Here is a 21,978-nt window from a genome sequence, read left to right on the forward strand (position 1 = left end):
GCTCCCTTTAAATTCCAGTCTTCAGTTCTCCCATTCCTATATAAGCATAAGGCAATACCCAACACTGCCTGTGTGGCAGTGGGACTTACCACCAAATGCAATGGGAAGCCAGCATTTTCTAAAGCAGAAATGACCTGAAATGCTCATTAACAGAAGAGGTCAGTGGAGTTTACAAAAGGGAGCTTTGCTGACCTGTCTCGTTTCAGAAATGAGAGTGTTCGCTCATTTCAAGGATTGCTCTAGGAAGTGCCCTGGCTTCCTGTTGCACTCTGGGTGGATCCCATTGATGCATCACGATCCATGGAGAGGCAGGAGCAGCATTGGATACTGACCATTTGCTCCTTTTTTAAAAAAAATGTATAGCAAGGCCTACATGGCATAGGGCAGACATGGCACAGTATCTCTATGCAACTAATCTATTTCAGGATTCAGCAAGATCGCCTCCAGTGCCTTCAGCTTTACAGAGATACAGGTAGAGTAGGTAGCAAATACATGTTACAACAAGAAGACTGTTGTCCTCACCCCCTGCCCAACTCTTGAAGAGCTTCATCCTACGTACCTGTTTCCCTCGAATTATTCCCTACAGCGCTAAGATGTCACCGTTGTTGTTGTTGCTACCAGGCAGCTAGATCCTTTGCGTACCAGGAAGTGGGTTTCAGGGGGGAAATGTAAAAAAATCATTAAAAATCAATGGATGACCCAATCTGATTCAAATTTGGTATACTTAAAACCATCCTTGATATCTATTACTGTGCCAATTTTGATGTCTTTATCTTTAAAGCTTGCACAGATGTAAGCATTTGTTTAATTTTTCTTCAAATCCTGCTCCTGCACCCCAGTGGCCGCTCCGAAAACAACAAATGATACAATCGAAAACTAGTAGCAAAATATGCAAAATGTAAGAAGCGCAAAAGTAGCAAAATTTAAGAAGCGCAATTAAAGCAGGATGCATGGGAGTTACTTCACAATAAAAGCAGATTATAAGCTGGAAAACTTCGGAGTCCTTTGCATGCAATTTGCAGTGATTGCACAGTATAATGCTGGTGTGATAAAGCTCATAGTTTTAGCAAGGAACATAAAAACATGACCAGTCTAACATAATGTTTTATTAGAAAACAGAATATAAAAGGTTATCCAACAAAATAAAACAACAAAAAGAACGGGGAGGGGGAAAAGAAAAATAAATATTAACTACTTTGTCATTATCAGTGTTAATGGTTTGGAACTTCAGATTTCCTAAATGAGCAAGAACATACTTGTGCAAGGTGGGGGTGATATTTACTGATCCCGTCTTCTTCCTGCAACCCCTCTCCCCCACACACCACATGTCATCCTCTTTCTGGAGGATCCCCAAACCTTGAGAAACAGACTTTATTGGATGGGTAGCTGTAGAGAGAAAGGGAAGTAGGAAAGTCCTGGTTTGTAAATGGAACTCAACTTCATCAGTGAAACTGAAATTAGGGTGAATCTAACAAACAAATCATTAATGTTTTATACACTTGGAAATCGAAAGTGATATCATTAGCTTAATAGACAATTGATATTGTCAGTGATCAATACACCCCCTTAAGCAGCACTCTCCATTCTCCAACTGGGTTTCAATTGGTCAAGTGATCCTCCAATCACTCTATTCTTACTCAGTATAAAGTTATATTTCCCCATTTAGTTGTTTGGAGCAAGGTAACAGATAAGCAAATTGGAAATGCTATGCAGCATCTCCTGCTACAACTTGATGTGCCTCCATGTTTTAAAATGATTTAAGTTCAGAGGAGGGCAACCAGAATGATCAGGGGTCTGGAAACAAAGCCCTATGAAGAGAGACTGGAAGAACTGGGCATGTTTAGCCTGGAGAAGAGAAGATTGAGGGGAGACATGAGAGCACTCTTCAAATACTTAGAAGGTTGTCACACAGAAGAGGGCCAGAATCTCTTCTCGATCCTCCCAGAGTGCAGGACACGGAATAACGGGTTCAAGTTAAAGGAAGCCAGATTCCAGCTGTACATCAGGAAAACCTTCCTGACTGTTAGGAGCAGTGCGACAATGGAATCAGTTACCTAGGGAGGTTGTGGGCTCTCCCACACTAGAGGCCTTCAAGAGGCAGCTGGACAACCATCTGTCAGGGATGCTTTAGGGTGGATTCCTGCATTGAGCAGGGGGTTGGACTCGATGGCCTTGTAGGCCCCTTCCAACTCTGCTATTCTATGATTCTATGATATAATTCCTGGCACACAGCATCCCCTCCAGTTTTTTTAAAGAAAGGTTTAGACTATTGCAAAAATCTTGCAGTGTGATAGCAGCCAAATGCTCCAACAAAAATATCTGTAAAACAGTCATATCCTTGTAGAATGTAAAAATATGTAAGTATTTTTGTTGGGACACTTGGCTGCTGTAAGACTGCAAGGATTTTGCAATAGCCTCAACTTCTGTGGGGAGAGATGTCTTGCAATTAATGTACGTAGTAGAAGAAAAGGGAAGGGGATTATAAGGACGTCAGTTTCTTCAACAGCCGCTATGCATTAAGCAAGCAAACAAAAAACAACAACGAAAAGCCGTATGTCATTTACCTAGAGTTTGCTGTTGGCTTATAAATCCTGACTTGCTTGGTTACAATAAATACATAATATTTATTGTATTTATTTATGCCTGCTTTATGTATCCACTCATGTGAGCAAGAAGAACAAAACAGGAGCAAATGGTTTGTGTGTACTCGCTGCCGTTTTCTTGGCAGACTTTGTAGTGGGGTGGTTTGCCATTGCCTTCCCCAGTCGCAGTTACCTTTCCCCCAGCTAACCGGGTACTCATTTTACCGACCTCGGGAGGATGGAAGGCTGTCGACCCGAGCCAACTGCCTGAAACCAGCTTCCGCTGGGATCAAACTCAGGCCGTGGGGAGAGTTTCGGCTGCAGAAACTGCTGCTTTACCGCTCTGCGCCACAAGAGGCTCCTCATTAACATATAATGAGTATCCAAATTGTTTTCTAGCTCTGATTTTTCCCTATGGAGATGCTGTAGATCTATTAGGAGATGAGTCATTTCCTCTTGTCAGATGGTTCCAGCGATACCGCTCATATAGTAATCATGACTGGATTTGTCATTGAAAAAACAAAACGAAAAACAAAGGGCAACGATAGCATCAGAAACAGAATTTTTTGAAACTCATCATAAACAATGTAAACCGCCCAGAGAGCCCTGGCTATGGGAGCGGTATATAAGTTAAATAAATAAATAAATAAATAAATAAACAAAGAGGAGATAAAGAAATTGTGTGGGATCCAGACCTGCTCTTCTGCGAACAGAAGGGCTCCTTTTATTCATGGAAGTGAGTTGAATACAACAGAGCTTCCCACTCTGCTAACTAGGTGTTCCTATGTGCAGAAGGGGAGGAAGCAATATTGATTTCCCTTTCCCCCTGCAGTCCATAGCACCACCTCCCGTGCTGTTCAAGAGGGCCCCTAGCCCTTCAGAACAGATTTTCATGGGCAAAAGGGGGTGTGAATTCTCTCCTCTGCTACATTGCAAATAATGTCTTACACTAAAGAACAGTGATTCAAATTTAGAAAGAAGGCAAGAAAATTCCTGTCTAGATGATTGCCTGTCAAATCAGAAAGCTAACATAAATCATCAATTGAAATACAGGAGGATAAATTAGCAATTTCAGAAGAAGAAAGGGTGGATGTTTTTTTTAAGTATAATGTTAAGTTACATAAGATATGAATGTTCTATACTCACCCAAAAGTAAGCCCGTTTAACTCAATGAGACTTACTTTTGAGTAGACATGGATTGTACTGTAAATACTAAAATGGAGGACATTAAGAACTGGATTAGTAAACTGGATATTCCAGCTTTATAGGCTAGAGGAATTGATTATTAGAGAAGAAAAGGCAATCAATAAAAACTAATATGGATTTGGGATGAGTTGCTCCTAAAGCACCCACCCCTACAATTCTGGCTGCTAGAGAGACATGGCGTATAATATCACATCAATTACAGTTTGATCCATTCTCTTGTGATAAATTGACTATATGGGGAAATCCAGATTTAAAAATTGGAAAGAAAGCATTTCTGTGGAGGACATGGACAGATAAGATGAGTTTTACTTTCGATCAATTAATAGGCTCAGAGGATGCGTTTTTGTCCTGTTCAGACTTGTCTGTTAAATATAATTTACTAGCTACGGCTCATTGGCAATACTTGCAACTGCAACACTTGCTGGAATCTAGGTTTGGCCCAGCTGCTTTTATAGCTTCAGAACCTCCAGCATTGTTAGAAAAACTTTTAACAGATGAACTGACATGTCAATACACAACCCATATATATAAGTATTTAATAGCAGCAAGTAAATATGACACCCATAGTTTAAGACTAGATTGGAATAGAGAATTGGAGTGCCCTATCTTGCCTAACCAATGGATGGTTGCTCTAGCATCTGTATCTGAAGCTTCTATGGATCTCAGGTTACATCTTATTCAGCAAAAAAAAATGTTTCAGGTCTATTGGGCTCCACAACACCTTTTCAATAAGGGTTTGTCTAACTTGCATAATTGTTGGAGATGTAATACATCTAATGCGTCTTTAACTCATATCTTTTGGCAATGCCAAGTAGTTGCCCCCTTTTGGGAGGAGGTTATAATAAGGATGAACTTTGTACTGAAACAATCTATAATTTGGAATAATGTGCATCTCCTCCTAAATTACCTATCGGCTTCTTGGAAGTTAACACATGGTCAGCACAGATGGATCTTCAGAGCCCTTAGAACAGCCAAAAGACTTATGCTATCACATTGGAAGGACAAATTCACACCTCCCATAATGCAATGGATCGAGGACTTAATAACATTATCAACTTTTGAATGAGTGTTATATAGAGACGGAACTTGCAAGTGGATAAACATATGTATTTTCTGATTTATTTATTGATATTCACAATAAAACCATTTTAATTTTTTTTTTAAAAAAAAGGCCTTAAAAGCATTTTATTTTACCATGGGCTTCCCATGATGAGTATTGTTATTGCTGTTATTGTTAGCATTGCTGCTATTGTTGTTCCTGTTGGTTTTATTTTTTAATTGTTGTTTTATTGCTTTTCATATTTTATTGCTTTTCATATTTTATGTATTTTATTGTTGTAAGCTGCCTTGTGAGGGTTTCTGCCCTGAAAAGAAGCCAATAAATGTTTTAAATAAATAAATAAATATGCAAATACTGACTTTACTATGTTTTGTCAGTGCTGAGAAGACATTTGACAGAATAGAATGTCCTTGAATGGAAGAAGTAATGAAGGAATACTAGGATGTGCTAACATGAACTGCACATGCAGCAATCAAAACATTATATAATCAGTATAGCCTTACATAATTAAATGAAGAGTAAATCAAGGTTGTTTCTTTTCACCTTTAGTGATTAATTTATGTGTAGAGAACTTACCAGTGAACGTTATAGTTGAAAAACTTGTCCAGTGGGATTTATGTGGATATGACATTTGTAATGGGTTTAAAAGTCCAGTATTTCAGTGAAGAAATTCATAACTTGGTAGTTGTGTTTGGAAATACAGTGAGGTATATTGTCTACCAATTAAAATCTGAGTTGGAAATATTTATACAGAGAATAAGGATAAAATAATAGACACTTTATCACTGTATTGGAATAAAGGAGCATCAGATCTTCCGAAAGATTGTTTAGGATTGTTTAGTCACTACTTCACAAATGATAGGCAGCCACAAGGCCTCAGCCTTCACTGTGATTGCACCTTATTTGTCAGACCATTACACTGTATTGATTTAGATGGTATCTCTGTAAGAGTTGCTTAGTTAAAAAAATTTAATAGCGTGTGTGCATGTGCGCGTTAGCCCTTGTGTTAAATGGCTTTCCTGAAAAACTATTTTTGTTCTTGTTGATTATTTTGGGTTGTTAAGATTGCTTTAAATATTGCTGAATTTATTTGCTAGCCTGCATTCCTCAGAAGAAAATAGATGGGATATATTTTTAAAAAATAAATAAAGACTATATAGATTGTTTGATAAATAAAATAAGACAAAATTTAATGTTAAAAATATTATGAATTGTGATAATAGAAAAAAGAATGTACTGTCAACATTCTCATTCATTTTGTCTGTAATTGAAAGTTAATCCAAACATGCCTGATGTTTAATTTTACCTTAGTTCAGTAGCCAATGTACCTACTAACAGGTCTTAAGCCTATGCGGCAGGGTCTTGCTATTTACTGTTTTACTCTGTACAGCACCATGTACATTGATGGTGCTATATAAATAAATAATAATAATAATAATAATATTTCAGGCCATTCCCTTTTTCATATATTTTTTATGTTACCTCTAAACTATACTGAGGAATCAGTCATGATGACATTCAAAAGTGATTCAGTTTTCCCAAAAAAACAACTAACAGCAACAATTTGTGGTGCTAAATAGTAGGTTGATGTTTCTGCTTTTAGGAACATTAATCCCTCCATTCTGGGGGAGGCGGGGTGCGGATAGAATGATGTGTGATCCTTGATCTCTTGACATCATTTATACATTTCTTAAGTAATCTTTATGAAAGTAGTGTAGTCATTGGAATAAATATAGTTATTTATACACTAGACTGGCATCTGTCAGTTCTGGTGCTCTCTGCCTCTCTGACAAAGACTGAGTTCCCATAGGGAGGGGAGGGTAATGACCATTTCTGAACTTGGGCCTCCTCCTGTTCAGTAAGCCCCTGAGAAGATTCATTCCTGACTCCTCGATAGCCTTGGGGAATTTCCTTCCTTGCTCACTGTTTTGTTGCAGTTGTTCTAGCTCTGCCTCCAAATCTGAATCACAACCCAAAGCCAAACCAGAGAGCTTGGGCCCAATCCTGACATTAACTACAGTTTAGGGAAACCAGCCAAATTCAAACTATGATTTACTAGGGCTTGTTTCCCTAAACCATAGTTAAGATTAACTATCGTTAACTTCCTGTCTCCTTCTTGCAGATGTGATGGAGGAGAGAGAAGCACAAAGCTCACACAGACTCATCCCCATAATGCTAAACTGTGATTAGCCAAGATATAGCCATTATCTTCTTTACCTTTTTCCTGATAATTTCTCACACATCCTTTGCTCTGAACTCAGAATATTACAATAAGAAAAACAGAAAACTCAAGCAGTACAAAATATGGTGATGTGTAGAATACTCTAGAACAGGGATCACCCGAAGCTTGAAAAGCAGGCTTGGGTGGGGACAGGGAAGTGGTAGTAACATTGAAGAGACTTCATCACACAAATTAAACACTTTTCACCAAGGTACATCTCCAGCTACCTTGTGCTTCCATTATTTTTATTCATTTGTAACTATTAGTTAAATCATTTCTAGTATGGGCTTATCTAGTTACGAGGAACCATTACCATTCCCTTTTCCACCAAGTGGAATGTCAATACATACAAACTGAGATACTTTGGGACTCCCTGACTCCAAAGTATTTCACTGAACACCCAGGCCATAGCTAGACCTACGGTTTATCCCAGAATCATCCCGGATTCGTCCCTGCCTGAGCGTTGGATGCCCTGTGTGGCACTTAGATGAACAGGTTTGACTGCAGGACAATCCTGGGATAAACCTTAGGTCTAGCTATGGCCCCAGCCAACCCAAATCTCCACCGCTGTCTCAGGACTGCAAAGGGCTTCCTCTGTTGTCCTCAGTCTGCTTATACCTCTAAACCACCAAGCACTCACAAACTAAAATTAAACACAAGAATTGCTTCCCAATTTGTTTCCAATCGAAATTCAAAGTTATTAACTTCAAAGCTATTACCTAAATTTCCCAGAATCAACTGGGAGAACTGAAGTGTAGCCCCTGGTTCTCCTGGCAGTGGTACAATTGGGGCTGGACCTTGGAGCCAAAGTCCAAGACTCTGTAGCTCAGGCCCTTCACAAAGCAACCCCCCACCCACCCCCCAGGGTGGCATATTATGGGGACAGCAGCAAACAAGCTCATTTTCAGCACCTGGGCCAGCACAGGTATGGTGGGGCCCATTGGGGCTGATGCTAGTAGCTGCAGGATCTTTTCTTTCTTCTTATGTTTAAAAACGCTTCATTGTCAGGGATGGGCAGGTAATGTCTGTGGTTACTGGTGCACTTTTAATTAACTATACTATAAAAATATAATATCCGCAATAAAACTAAATGTGTTTAGCGTCACAGCAAGAGAAACAAACAACATTTTATTCATGATTTAAGTGAATTTAAAGTCCAAAACTGCACATGGGAATTAGAGACAAGAAGAGCACACACACACACACACTTCCAAGTTGTGTCACAACAAGCTGGATTTTCATTTGTGTAGAGATAACTTAGTAACACAACAAAGCCAAATGAAAGAAAGAAAACCCTTTCCAGAGACTTACCTGCCCAGATGCATTTAGAGCCATTTCCTTCCCATTCTTCACTTTTCCATTCTCCACAAAGGCAGGGATGTTGGGGCTGAAAACCATGAGATCATTCTTGGCACCAGCCTCCCCAGTTGCACCTGCCAGGATGTGACTATGGCGATTGGAATATGACCAACTTCCCACTTCACTGGCACAAACCAATGTGGCTGTGCCAGGGCCATGCACCACTCCCTCCTTGGGCTGGCACTGGCATCGCAGGGCCATGTAAACAATGATTGCCAGAAGAAACAAGCTGGACACTGAGCAGATGGCGACGATCAGATAAACATTAGTGTTCTCTGCAAAGGGCTTTGGGCTCCCTCCTACTCTAGAATGGTGGCCATCCGTGTGACTGGCCTGGGTAGTCACTACCAGTGATACACTCAGTGTGGCTGTGGCTGACCGAATTGGCTTGCCATGATCCTTCACCAGCACCAACAGATTCTGGCTGCTACCATCACCCTCCATCTCATTCAAAACATGTGTGGTGCTGATCTCCCCACTGTACAGTCCTACCTGCCAAGGGCCACTTGTTGCCTCATGCAGCTCATAGCGAAGCCATGCATTGTAGCCTGAATCGGCATCCAGTGCACGGATCTTGCCTACCATCTGTCCAGCCACCAAAGGGACCACTAGCAAGACGGGAGCATTCTCTGGCCCAGATACTGTCGGGGCATTGTCATTCTCATCCACCACAAAGACTTGTACAATTACACTGCTGGACAATGAGGGTATCCCGGCATCCTTGGCGCTCACTTGGAACTCCAGCAGCTTCAGCTCCTCATAGTCCAAGGGCTGCAAGGCGTAGAGCTTCCCACTCTCTGAGTGCACTGAGATGTAGCTTGACAGCGGCCAGAGATTCTCATCTATCCAGTAACTGATGAGGGCATTCTCAGCCATGTCTGGGTCTGTGGCAGACACTGTGAAGATGTGGGCACCAGGTGGGTTGTTCTCTTTCAGAAAGACCGTGTAGGAGGGTTGAGCAAAAGCAGGAGCATTGTCATTCACATCGCCAATGGGTATTACCAGTCTGACGGTGGCTGACAGTGATGGTACCCCTTGGTCTTGAACTGTTACAACCAGTTGATATTCTGTGATCATCTCCCGATCCAAGGTCTCATTTAGCGCCAATGAGTAGTAATTCTTGAATGTAGACACGAGCTTAAATGGGAGCCCAGGAGGCCACAGAGAGCAGCTCACTTGTCCATTGGAGCCAGAGTCCTTGTCTGAGACACTAATCAGGGCCACCACTGTCTCCGGCGGGGAGTCCTCTGGCACAGGTACTGACAGAGATGTCACTGACAATTCTGGGATGTTGTCATTCATGTCCATTACGTCTACAATGACATTGCAGTGCCCAGACAGAGGGGGAATTCCTTTGTCTTTCACTTCAATTTCAATATCATAAAGATTAATATCTTCATAATCCACTTTTCCTTTTACCCTAATTTCTCCTGTGTGTGTATCTATACTAAATATATTTTTTACATTGGGAGAAACATGTTTACTGAAATAGTAGTAGAGTTCTTTATTCATTCCCTCATCTAAGTCTGTTGCATTGAGGTGGATAACCAATATTCCATCTGCCACATTTTCTAAGAATTTCACCTTATAAACAGACTGATTAAATACAGGTGCATTATCATTTGCATCCATCACAGTGACCTCAAGATGGACCGTGCCTGTGAGTTCTGGTTGGCCCCCATCAGTAGCTGTTAACACTAAATGATGCACAGGGATTTTCTCTCTGTCCAAAGATTTCTTTAACACCAGCACCAATGATTTGCTGTGCCTGTCGTTGATTTTCTCTTCAACAGCGAAATATTCTGTGGAACTAAGCCTGTACTTGAGCTGAGCATTAACACCAACGTCTGCATCAGAGGCTCCCTCTAGAGGGAAATGAGCACCTGACAATGTTGACTCTGCAACACTCAAAATCTCCTCATTCTCAGAGAAAATAGGAGCATTATCATTTACATCCCTGATTTCCACTTCCACATGGAAGACCCTCAGGGGTTTATCCAGGATTACCTCCAGATTAATGATGCAGATGTGGCTCTGGGCACACAGCTCCTCCCTGTCTATCCTGGAATTCACAAACAAGATGCCATTCTGCACATTTACCTCTAAATAATCCTTGTGTTCTTTGGACACCATCCGAAACATCCGAGGCACCAGTTCATCCACCTCCAGCCCCAGGTCCTGGGCGATGCGGCCCACGAAGGTGCCGTGCTGGGATTCCTCCGGCACAGAATAATGGAGCTGGCCGCTCCCCATTTCCCAGGCTGAGTGGAGAAGAACCAGCTGCAGCAGTTGCATCGTCACCTGAAAATCTCTCTGCATAACGTGCATGGCAAATGCAAGTACTAACAATCTGTTATAAATTATCTGGTTATAACTGAGCTAATGTTGGCTGACCTAGCTAGAAAGGAGTAGATTGCAGTCCTTTTACATCCAGGATGAGAGGTTCCCAATGTAGGATTTTTATCTAGTCAGGAGGAGGAGCATGTTCTGTTTCAGAAATTGTCTCGTTAGTCAATGGCTCCCCCCTGTGTTCAATACTCTTGCTTACACAGTATTCTGGAGCTCTTTCTTCAGTCTAGTAGAACAGATGTGTTCGTCTGATCAATCCACACATAATGTATATTTTCTTTAAAAAGAAATAATTCTGGATCTCTAGGATGCTTGGCCTTCTTAAAAGAAGACAAAAGGGGTATTCTCGTAAGTATGGGAATTCTAACATATATAATGGCAAATTCCTTTAGAAGCCTGACTATTTCCCATCTAGTTATTGCTATAATTTTTGTTTGAAATTGTATTGTCGACTTTTGGTGGACTACCGGGAGACGTTTGACTAGTGGGTGGCATAGAAATTAAATAAATAAATAAATATCTTCTTGGGCAGGACACCATCATTTTCAGAATACAGGCACTCATATCTACCTAATTCTTCCAGCCATTAACACCTCAAAATAAAATGTTAAAAGCTCATGAAAGCTTCAAATTTGTAGTCATTTTTCCATATGTGAATGATGGCAATTTATCTTCTTTTTTTTTAAGGATTCCATCTCCTTCACTTGGGTTTTAATTAATCAATGTATGCTGCTTGGCATTCTTTAATGCTGCTTTCCACCTGTACCAGGCAAAGGCCTCCACTGGACAGTTGTATGGTGTGTGTTTTTAAAGATGTTTTTAAAACTTTGTAGACTGCAATAGTTTGTGAGTTCTTTATAAGAATCTTGCGTTTCATGCTGACAGAGAAACTTACATGTTAAATTTGACACCCATCTTATATAACAAACTTATGACAATGCAGTTCGAAATCAGCATGCAAAAATATATGCAAATGATAATTTGTAACCATTTTAGCATGAATATTTCATTAATTATTTAATTTCATTTTATATTTATAACCTGCTTTTTTTCCCCAAAGGAAACCCCAAAACCATTAACATCGCAAAAGCATCAACACCACCAGACTGACTACCTGATAAAACCTGAACGTTTATCACACATTACATTAAACACTTCCATTAATACAGATATCCAAGCAAATTCATGGGGGGAAACTTGGTGAATCAGCCATTTTACAGTGCAATCCTATACTTGTCTACTCAGAAGTAAGTCCTATCAAAGTCAATGGCACTTACTCCCAGGTAAGCTAATTTGTACTTACCCACAATCACTTCAACTTTGGCAAGAACATGTATTTTCAGATCAATGGCACAGCGATGGGCATTTGCATAGCTCCATAGTATCCCAACTTATTCATTCCTGACCTATAATGACACCTTCTCACAGGCCTTTGGTGGTAGGTCTGTACTTGCTTAAAGACAACCATGCCACAACCTGAAACAGCTAGTCACTAGCAACAACAGGCTACATAATGATACGAACACAAGGAACAGAACCTGCAACAAACCCAGATACTAACTCTGTTCCCATATATACTCTTGCAACACTATTACAGGACCTAATAATATCTCCCACAACATCAGGAGTTCATTCATATGCTCATCTCCCAATGTGATAAATATATTCTATATTTTAGCAATGCACTTTCGCATTCTACATTGAGCAAGCAGGCCATTCTCTATGCAAAAGAATAAATGGATACAAATTTGATATCAGAAATGACAACATTCAAAAACAAATGGGAGAACACTTCAGCCTCCCAGGACACTATCACTGACCTTAAAGTGGCCATAGTGGAGCAAATACACTTCAAAGAGAGACTAGAGTGAGAGACTGCTGAGTTACAATTCAACAAGAGGTTCAGTTGAATCTCCAGAGGCTTGAATCAGAATAAAGGTTTTTTTTAATTGCACTAAAGGCACAATCCTATGGGATGCAGCCTGGCAACTCATAAACCTCTGAATTCAGAAGCTTACAAGTATCTTATGCAGAATGGGAGGTGTGTTGCATCTCCCACTCCACATTTGAGCTAGATGGGCAAATTCTGCATTTGAGGTAGATGGGCAATATCTGAAAATTGACAACAAAACCAGATTCAGTCTTATTTTATGTATGACCAAGATAAGCAATTCCTTCAGTTTGCATGTAAATATGATTTTCTTCCAGAATTTTTACATCTTTATTGCTGTCCTCTGGAACACTCCAAATTTGCTAAGATCCTTGTTCAGTTCTGCACAAAACTGGAAAAGAAGTAGTCCCAGCCTCCCATGGATCAAGTGTATGTTAATACCGTATTTCTTTGATTCTAAGACACCATCGATTGCAAGACGCACACTAATTTCAGTACCACCAACAGAAAAAAAGTTTTGATTCTAAGAAGTAATAAACGCACCCATGATTCTAAGATGCACCCCGTTTTTAGAGATGTTTAAATAGGAAAAAAAGTGTGTCTTAGAATCGAAGAAATACGGTACTTTGCTTGATCCAATGCCAGACATGTTTCCCATTTAGTAGCCACAGCTGCAATCATATGTGGAAATGTGTCCCACAGAATTATGTGGGACAAGCTTCCAAGTAAACATCCTTAAAACCAGTCTTCCAGTCTTAAGCATCCAGTCTTAGGATGTTTTTTAAATGATTTTAGGATGTTTTAACAATGTATAATATGTTTTAATTCAGTTTTATGTATTTTATATTTACTGTTGTGCCTTGATCAGAATGAAGAGGTGGGTAAGAAAATTATTATTATTATTATTATTATTATTATTATTATTATTAAACTAATATTATTTAGTTAGCTGCACTATCCACATACAACAAAAATTGAGCTCCAATGCATGATCATTTTTGATTATTTTTATTCCGGGAATATGCTAATCAGGGGGGCTGTCTTCAAGGAGGCACCTCCCTCTTCAACCCCACGCTTTCCCTCTCCCAGGGTGTCGTCGGGTAACCCCAATGCCAAGGAGGGAGCATGGGGGTTCTGGGCAGCCATCTGGGCCCTGAAGCTACCCCTGACCTCTTCCTGGTGGAAGGGGTGACCAATCATTAGTCTCCTTCCACCAGGCTCTGTCCCCGGTTTGACCCTGGATTGGCCCCAGAGTGACATCACACGATGGAAGCACGGTTTGACCCTGGATTGGCCCCAGAGTGACATCACACGATGGAAGCACAGTGTTGACTTCCCTTCCTTTGAAAAAGTTGGGGTAAATCCCCGACTTTTTCATATCACAGCATTGCAAGGAAGCCCTGCAGTGGCTGTGAAGCTGCACTTGCGTTGTCTAACTGATGCGGCGCAAATCCACAGTGACTGCGGGCTTTCCCAGCATATAGACAGCCTCCTAGTCATCAAATATATCCATTTCCTGGGAACATGAAAAGTTAAAAATTCCTTCCCATTTCTGTTTAACTATCACTTAATTTCAGGAAATCAGAGCACAATTTCATTAGGATAGAATGTACTTTTCAGGTTTTCAGTTGTTAGGCCCTTCACAATATTGCAAGTTCTACTTCAAAAGATACCGTTTTGAAAATTATATAATTAGTAAAAACAAAAACAAACAAAAACCTAAGACAAAAAAACCCTAAAACAAACATGCAAGTACTCCTGAATATCCAGGAGCCTAATTTTAATAATTTTGGGGTCCATAAAGGAGCAATAATGCTTGTTTGAAAGGAGGCATGATATTGAGGATCTATTCTACATTCAGCACAGAAGGAAACTACGGGCAGTGATAACATTACTAGTAAACGTACTTTTGAGGTGACAGCAATATTTATTTTGTGATGGTTACTGGGGTCTTTAATGCACTAAAATGTAGTATACAGTAGCATTCACTGATTACTAAATAAAGTAAAAAAAAGTCTTCATATCCACCAACCTAAATCCAAATTCATTTCCTTAGAAGTCAGTTTCATTGACTTCCTAGTCAATTTGTGGAGGATCAGCTCACTGAAGAATTGCAAAGATGATGCAGATGACCGATGACCCATACTATTCTGTATATTATACCAGAACCTATTAATGCAAAATGGTTGATATTCACAAGCAACACTGAGAAATACTGAAGAGAAAGGATAATAAAAATTCATTATTTTATGAAATGGTCAGCCCAATTCCCTGCATGTTTACTCAGAAGGTCCACTAATTTCAACAGGACTTATTTGAAGGTTAGTTTGGGTAGCTTAAGACATTAGGCATTAAAATGATATTTACTGAACAAGAAAGGTAATAGCTATAGCTACGCAATTCTGGTGTGTGTGTGTGTGTGTGTGTGTGTGTGTGTGTGTGTGTGTGTGTGTTTTATAGATAGATATATCAGACTTAAAAGTGTTCCTTCTTCCATGGGAATCCTGAAAGATGTATTTTGGTGAGGGGACTAGAGTTCTCTAACAGACAGTTTTCAAAATAGTAGTTTCAAGAATTCTTGGCAGAATGAATGCCATTTAGATATAAATTTGTAGAATAGATATGCCCTGAATTACATAAATCTGTCAGATACAAGAAGTTTCCTCAGGAGGAAAGAAATGACTCAAAGTGAATACTTACAGAAATTATGTGTTGAATTAGTACAACAAATTATTTTTAATGTTATAGAAGCTGCAGAATTCCTCAGAGGAAAGCCCACAGCCATTTACTAACCGTTGCACAGAGCAGGTCCTGCTGTTTCCCATTCTCAGCAGAAGCAGGAACGTTGGGGCTGAAAACCATGAGGTCACTCTTGGCACCAGCCTCTCCATTCACACCTGCCAGGATGTGGCTGTGGCGATTTGAATACGACCAGCTGCCCACTTCACTGGCGCATACCAGTGTGGCTGTGCCAGGACCATACACCACTGACTCCTTTGCCTGGCAGTGGCATCGCAGGGCCACGTACAAGATGACGGCCAATAGGAACAAGCTGGACACTGAGCAGATGGCAATGATCAAGTAAACATTGACAGTGTCCACCTGGGGCTTTGAGCTCTCACCTGTCCTGGGAAGGCGGGTGTCAGTTTTGATAGCCTGGGCGCTTGTCACCAAGGACACACTCAGTGTGGCTGTGGCTGAGAGTTGAGGCTTGCCGTGGTCCTTCACCAGAACAAGAAGGCTCTGACCATTGCTGCCCTCTGTCTCATCCAAAGCATGTTTGGTACTGATCTCACCACTATACGGGCTGACACGCCAAGGCCCATTGGTCCCTTCAAGAAGTTCATATCGCAGCCATGCGTTGTATCCTGAGTCAGCATCAAGGCCACGGACCTTGCCCACCACATGCCCAGCAGCCACAGGGACCACCAAAAGAATGGGATTGTCTTCTGCTGGCCTTGACACAGCAGGTGCATTGTCATTCTCATCCACCACAAAGACCTGAATGGTCACATTGCCACACAAGGAGGGCAGCCCAGCATCCTTGGCGCTCACTTGGAACTCCAACAGCTTCAGCTCCTCATAGTCCAAGGGCTGCAAGGCGTAGAGCTTCCCGCTCTCTGAGTGCACTGAGATGTAGCTTGACAGCGGCCAGAGCTTCTCATCCATCCAGTAGCTCACCAAGGAGTTCTCAGCCACATCTGGGTCTGAGGCAGACACTGTGAAGATGTGGGCACCAGGTGGGTTGTTTTCCTTCACAAACACCATGTAAGAAGGCTGTGCAAAAGTGGGTGCATTGTCATTTATGTCACTGATTGGCACTACTAGGCTACTACTAGCTGACAGCGGCGGGACCCCTTGGTCTTGTGCCATCACCATCAACCCATACTCAGCTACCTGCTCCCGATCCAGGAGCTCAGCCAACACCAACGAATAGTAATTCTTGAAGGTGGACATCAGTTTGAAGGGGAGCCCAGGAGGCCACAGTGAGCAGCTGACCTGCCCGTTAGCCCCAGCGTCCCGGTCTGAGACACTGATCAGGGCCACCACCGTCCCTGGTGGGGAGTCCTCTGGCACCGGCACTGAGAGGGATGAGATGGACACCTCTGGGGCATTGTCATTCATGTCTAACACCTCAATGATCACTTGGCAGTGCCCAGCCAAAGGAAGGTTGCCTCTATCTTCTGCCACAATCTGAAGATCGTATACACCAATGTCTTCAAAATCGATTTTTCCATTTACAGTTACTTCTCCCGTTGTTGAACTTATACTAAAGGTCCTTTGAAATGTTGGTGGTACATGATTAGTGAAAGAATAGGAAATTTCCTTATTAATTCCTTCGTCTAAGTCTGTGGCATTCAGTTTAATAACTAATGTCCCAGTCGCTGCATTTTCCAATAGTGTTGCCTTGTAAACTGACTGGTCAAATACAGGAGGGTTGTCATTTGCATCCAACACATTGATCACCAGCTGGACGGTGCCTGTGAGCTCTGGTTTGCCCCCATCTGTGGCTGTGAGTAATAATCGATGCACAGGGGTCTCCTCCCTGTCCAGAGGCTTCTTTAAAACAATCACCAAAGGTTTATTGTGTTGGTCATCTGTTTTTTGTTCTACAATGAAATATTCATCAGGCCTGAGTGTGTAGGTTAGCAGAGCATTAGTACCAATATCTGCATCAGAGGCTCCCTCTAATGGGAATTTGGTGCCGGGTGCTGTTATAAATTCTGCTATGCTCAGAATTTGTTCTTTTACTGAAAAAACAGGAGCATTGTCATTTATGTCCCTGATCTCCACCTCTGCATGGAAGATCTTCAGAGGTTTGTCCACAATCACCTCCAGGTGAATGGAACACACAGGGCTTTTGCCACACAGCTCCTCCCTGTCTATCCTGGAATTCACAAACAAGATCCCATTCTGCACATTTACCTCTAAATAATCCTTGTGTTCTTTGGACACCATCCGGAACATCCGAGGCACCAGCTCATCCACCTCCAGCCCCAGGTCCTGGGCGATGCGGCCCACGAAGGTGCCGTGCTGGGATTCCTCCGGCACAGAATAATGGAGCTGGCCGCTCCCCATTTCCCAGGCTGTGTGGAGAAGAACCAGCTGCAGCATCCGCTTTGCCACAGAGTCATTCTGCCAGGCAACCATTGCAAACGCAGATGCAAAGCCCACCAGTGCCTTCTCTTTATTTTAGGAAAGCTTTCTTGTAAAAAACGAAGACCAAAGTCCAAGGAATTCATCCAAATCAGCATTTATGAAATCACCGAGATAGTCTCCAATGCTGCTGCTTTCTGTGCTTGATATCGATACTGTGAATCTGACAGGCAGGATTTTCGGTCACTCTGAAGGTGGAGCTCTGGATTTTGTGTTGTTTTTCCTTACATATTTCCTTAGGCAACAGTGACCCCTAGTGAATGAATTTTGAAACTGAGGAGCAGATCATTAAACTCTATAAAACGTCCCTAAAACTCTTTTGCTCCTTCCTTTAATTTTAGGGACTTTTACTTTTAGATGAAATTCTTAGCATCCATTCATGTACATGAATGTACATGATGGCCCAGGATACACTCCAGATACAGTTTTCAAACTGTTTTCAAAGTGTTATATCCTGCTTGGTGTAGATCTGGCCCCTGTGAGCACAGTAGGGCTTTTTTCTGAGTGAACATGTACTGGAATAGGCTGCCTATCTGAAAATTTATTAGGGTAGATAATAACTTCCCTAGTACTTTTCACACAAGCTCTAGCTAAAGGATTTGATATATTTAACACACAGAGAGAGAGAGAGAGAGAGAGAGAGTGTTGGGGGGGGAATCATTTGGGGATTTAGTCAGCTGCACCAAAACAAAAGAAATAATGCAATATTCTGTACAAAGAGGTGGAGTATAAGAAAGTAGTGAACAAACGTCATCTGCATGTAAGCAGCTAACGTGGATTAAGGGTCACATTTAAAGAAAAGTTCAAAGAATCTGTGGTTCTTTCATTGAAAAAAATTACAACTGAAATGATGAATGAGATGCAAGAGTTGATATTTTATTGCTCTTTTTAGTATTTCTAGAGCTCCGCTGCATTTTATTGATTTCATGTGTAGTATATTGGCCCTCCTGAAAAATGCAATGTCTTATTTATTTATTTCATTTCTATACTGCCCAATAACCGAAGCTCTCTGGGTGGTTCACAAAAATTAAAACCATGAAGAGCATAATAAAACAACGAACAATTTAAAAACACAAATACAAAATACAGGATAAAAAGCACGACCAGGATAAAACCACACAGCAAAAATTGATATAGGTTAAAATATGAAAATAAAACAGCAGAGTTTAAATTTAAGTTAAATTAGGTGTTAAAATACTGAGAAAATAAAAATGTCTTGGTCCTATTATTCGAGGAGAAAAATACACCATACTCCAACTTATTATACAAGGGAAAACTGGAGGAAAAAGAAGACGAAGAAGACGAACACCATGGCTAAAGAACTGGAGGAAATGGCATGGCTTTACTTCTGTACAATTATGTAGAGCAGCAGCAACAAAAATAACTTGCGTGATAGCAAACCTCCGATAGGAGAAGGAGAAACGGAGGTGTGGGAGAAGGTCCGTCCAAGCAATGACTCCTATTTGTAACCCTCCAGTGTTTCCTGTCTGGAAGCACCCTGAGTCCGCTCTCAGGCATTGTAGTTTCAGTTTCAGTTCTCTGTTGCCGGCCTCAGGTGCTGCATGTTCTCAGTAAGCTTTTTATTATTAAAGTTCTTGTTGGTTGTGCACTTTCTGTGCGTCCTTCACTTCATGATACAGTTTATTATGGCTGCTGCTTATGACTTTTAATGCTTTATATAGAACTTTTATACTTAAAATTACATGCTAGTCTGGTAGTTTTGAGAAGAAAGGTTTTTTTTAAAAAAATATTAAATTTATATCCTATCTTTCCACCAAAAATGACACTCAGGGCTGGTATTTAGTTTCAATAAATAAATAAATATGTTGTCCCTTTATATTAGAACTTCAAAAGTGAAAGCACATGTTACAGGACAAACACCTGATCCCTCTGCCCAGCCCTAATTCAGAAAAAGTTAGACATGATTAAGATCCACTCAAAGCAATGGGAAAAGTTAGCTAGACTTGGCTGTTGCAGTGTTGCTTTGAGAAAGTACTTGCGTGCATCCTTTCCATTTTGATTCAGTAAATTTGAGAAGTATGGAGGAGGAGAAGGTGGAACAAGACCTGTAGTGGCAGCAAATGGGTTCAGGGGCTTTTCACTGGTTCTGGATACCCACCCTTCACTTCATGATACTTCACTTCACTTCTCCAGCTGGATTCATTCAGTACCTTTTAGTCTTTCGGCATCAGTGGTTCCCCAAGAATTTATTGGTAGTGAGCCATTGCTTTGTGCAATATGACTATGTGGAAGGTGTGCAAAACTCTCCAAGTTCTGTAAGGAGGATGTAGGTAGGTAGCACGATCTGTGGACTCATTGCTGGCAGCATCCATTTTCAACGGATTCTTACAAGAGAAATGTATTGTCTTGATCTGAGATGTTTGCAGCTTAAGGCTGTTACTGAGGTTACCTATAATAAATGCTTTTGAGGTACTTGTGCAAGCAATCTTCATCTGATTCACCCCTCCCATTGGAGTGGTGCTCCACTTCCGAAGACTTTCTTAGGGGTCCTTCAACCGTTGCTCTGGGGAATTTTTGAGCTCAAGTGGGAACGAAGGGGCAGGGAATTCCCATGGTGCAAACAACCTTGCATGATATTGAACACAACCCTTTATCTCATGGCAAAGGACTACTAAAAACTACCAACAAACATCAAATAAACACCAGGCATGGAATCCAATTTAGAAAATTAATATCAATCACAATAAAAATGTCCATCTATTCATATTGAATATTTCTTCCATATCACATTGAACACAAATTCAAATGAATTAGTTCTGTTCCAGTATCTAACAAATGAGTATCAATTCTCCAAAGGTTTTGTTTTGTTTTTAATCCATCTCATATTCATCTCCTACCTCTGTTAATTTATGACCAATATTTCTTTTCCCTTGCTATTTCTCCGTGCCCAAATGACCTTCATATATCTATTCCAACACATCTCATCCTTGACTAATAGACACTGCTATCCTGTTAACTTTTAAAACAAGCCCAGCAATTGCACTTTATTTGATGCCATGATGCCTATAAGGCAATGGAATTTTCTTCTTAATACTCCCAAATTTAATTGGTTTAATCAGTTGCCCTGGAGCATTTAAAATCATTTAATTGGAGCTGGGTTGGGGGGAATTGTTCTATCGAGGTATATCTCACAATTTTTCTTTAAAATAGTTACTAGTGCCTTAGGATCAGTCTCTGCAATGAATACAAGAATACATTAACTATGTTTACTTGCAAAAACAAGTGTTAAGGCCTCTTTCTCTACTTGAGCGCATTGACTCTCTGTCAGGACTAGGGCAGCTGACTGGAGCAAGTTAGGAGCTGGGAACTGGATCCAAATAGTGTTTCCAAACAAGAGAGTGTTTTAATGTAATTGCTGGATCTTATTACTGTGTTTATGGTTTAAAATTTATTGTTTCTATATTGTAAAAGTATATGTCAGAAGCTGGTTTGGGAGGATTTTACTCTAAAAGGTGGCCTACAAATATATATATGCACGCACAGACATGAGCAAGTATTTGAAATAAATAAAATAAAGAGTAATGGGAGTTGGAGGGCAACCCAGAAGACAGGGCTCAGGACTAAAAAGCTATCAGGATCAAAGGGCAAATCAAGAATCAGAACCAAAAAGAAAGACCAGAAACACAAAACATGATGGGTCAAGTAGACCCTATTGCTTGGCCAAAGCACCCCTCCTTATACTTCTTCATGACCAGAAGGAGCCAAAGACCAGCGCTGGAGGCCAAAGCCAGCCCAGATCCAGATGGTTCACTGAGAGGCTGCAGTTATGCACCTCACCGCATGGGGCAGTGGTCATTTACCTAGACGAGTATGTCACTGGTCGCCAATCTGTACCATACTTTTGCCAAAGAACTGCATCTAACTCATGCTTTGATGCATCTGTTGATATTTTAATTTCTCTACTGTTATCAAAATATTGTAATGCCCCTGCTCTCTTAATTAAATACTTTATTCTTTCAATACTCTTTTTGATAGTACTCCTCCTAACATTGTTTTGTTTTAAAAGATTTTTAAATGACTTGTCGCTTATGCAAAATTAGGAATGTATTTTCCCAGTAAATTAAACATGCCCAATACTTTCTGAAGTTATTCTTTGTTTTAGTCAGCATGAGTGTGATCAACCTTACTCTGT

General features: G+C 40.8%; 3 protein-coding genes across 5 annotated transcripts in view; 1 reads left to right on the top strand and 2 right to left on the bottom strand.

The window, feature by feature from the left end:
- The window catches only part of LOC134401298 (protocadherin alpha-3-like), a 248,332-nt gene that overhangs the window by 167,933 nt on the left and 58,421 nt on the right, over positions 1-21,978 (bottom strand). The window contains exon 1 of one of the 3 annotated variants that reach the window (XM_063130105.1): positions 15,462-17,879. The exons of the other annotated variants lie outside the window; for them this stretch is intronic. Within the exon in view, the coding sequence (XP_062986175.1) occupies positions 15,462-17,819 (2,358 nt within the window). The 5' untranslated portion in view covers positions 17,820-17,879. Of the gene's footprint in view, positions 1-15,461; positions 17,880-21,978 lie in introns of those variants that run through there. 3 annotated transcript variants of the gene reach the window in all.
- Positions 1-21,978, top strand: part of LOC134401301 (histidine--tRNA ligase, cytoplasmic-like) — a 380,518-nt gene that overhangs the window by 147,377 nt on the left and 211,163 nt on the right. The gene's annotated exons all lie outside the window — the stretch shown is intronic.
- Positions 8,326-10,864, bottom strand: LOC134401296 (protocadherin alpha-8-like). The gene has a single exon (XM_063130066.1). It carries the CDS (start codon positions 10,754-10,756, stop codon positions 8,327-8,329), a length of 2,430 nt encoding a protein of 809 aa, XP_062986136.1. The 5' UTR covers positions 10,757-10,864; the 3' UTR covers position 8,326.

This window comes from Elgaria multicarinata, chromosome 7, assembly GCF_023053635.1.
Source record: "Elgaria multicarinata webbii isolate HBS135686 ecotype San Diego chromosome 7, rElgMul1.1.pri, whole genome shotgun sequence".
NCBI lineage: Eukaryota > Metazoa > Chordata > Lepidosauria > Squamata > Anguidae > Elgaria > Elgaria multicarinata.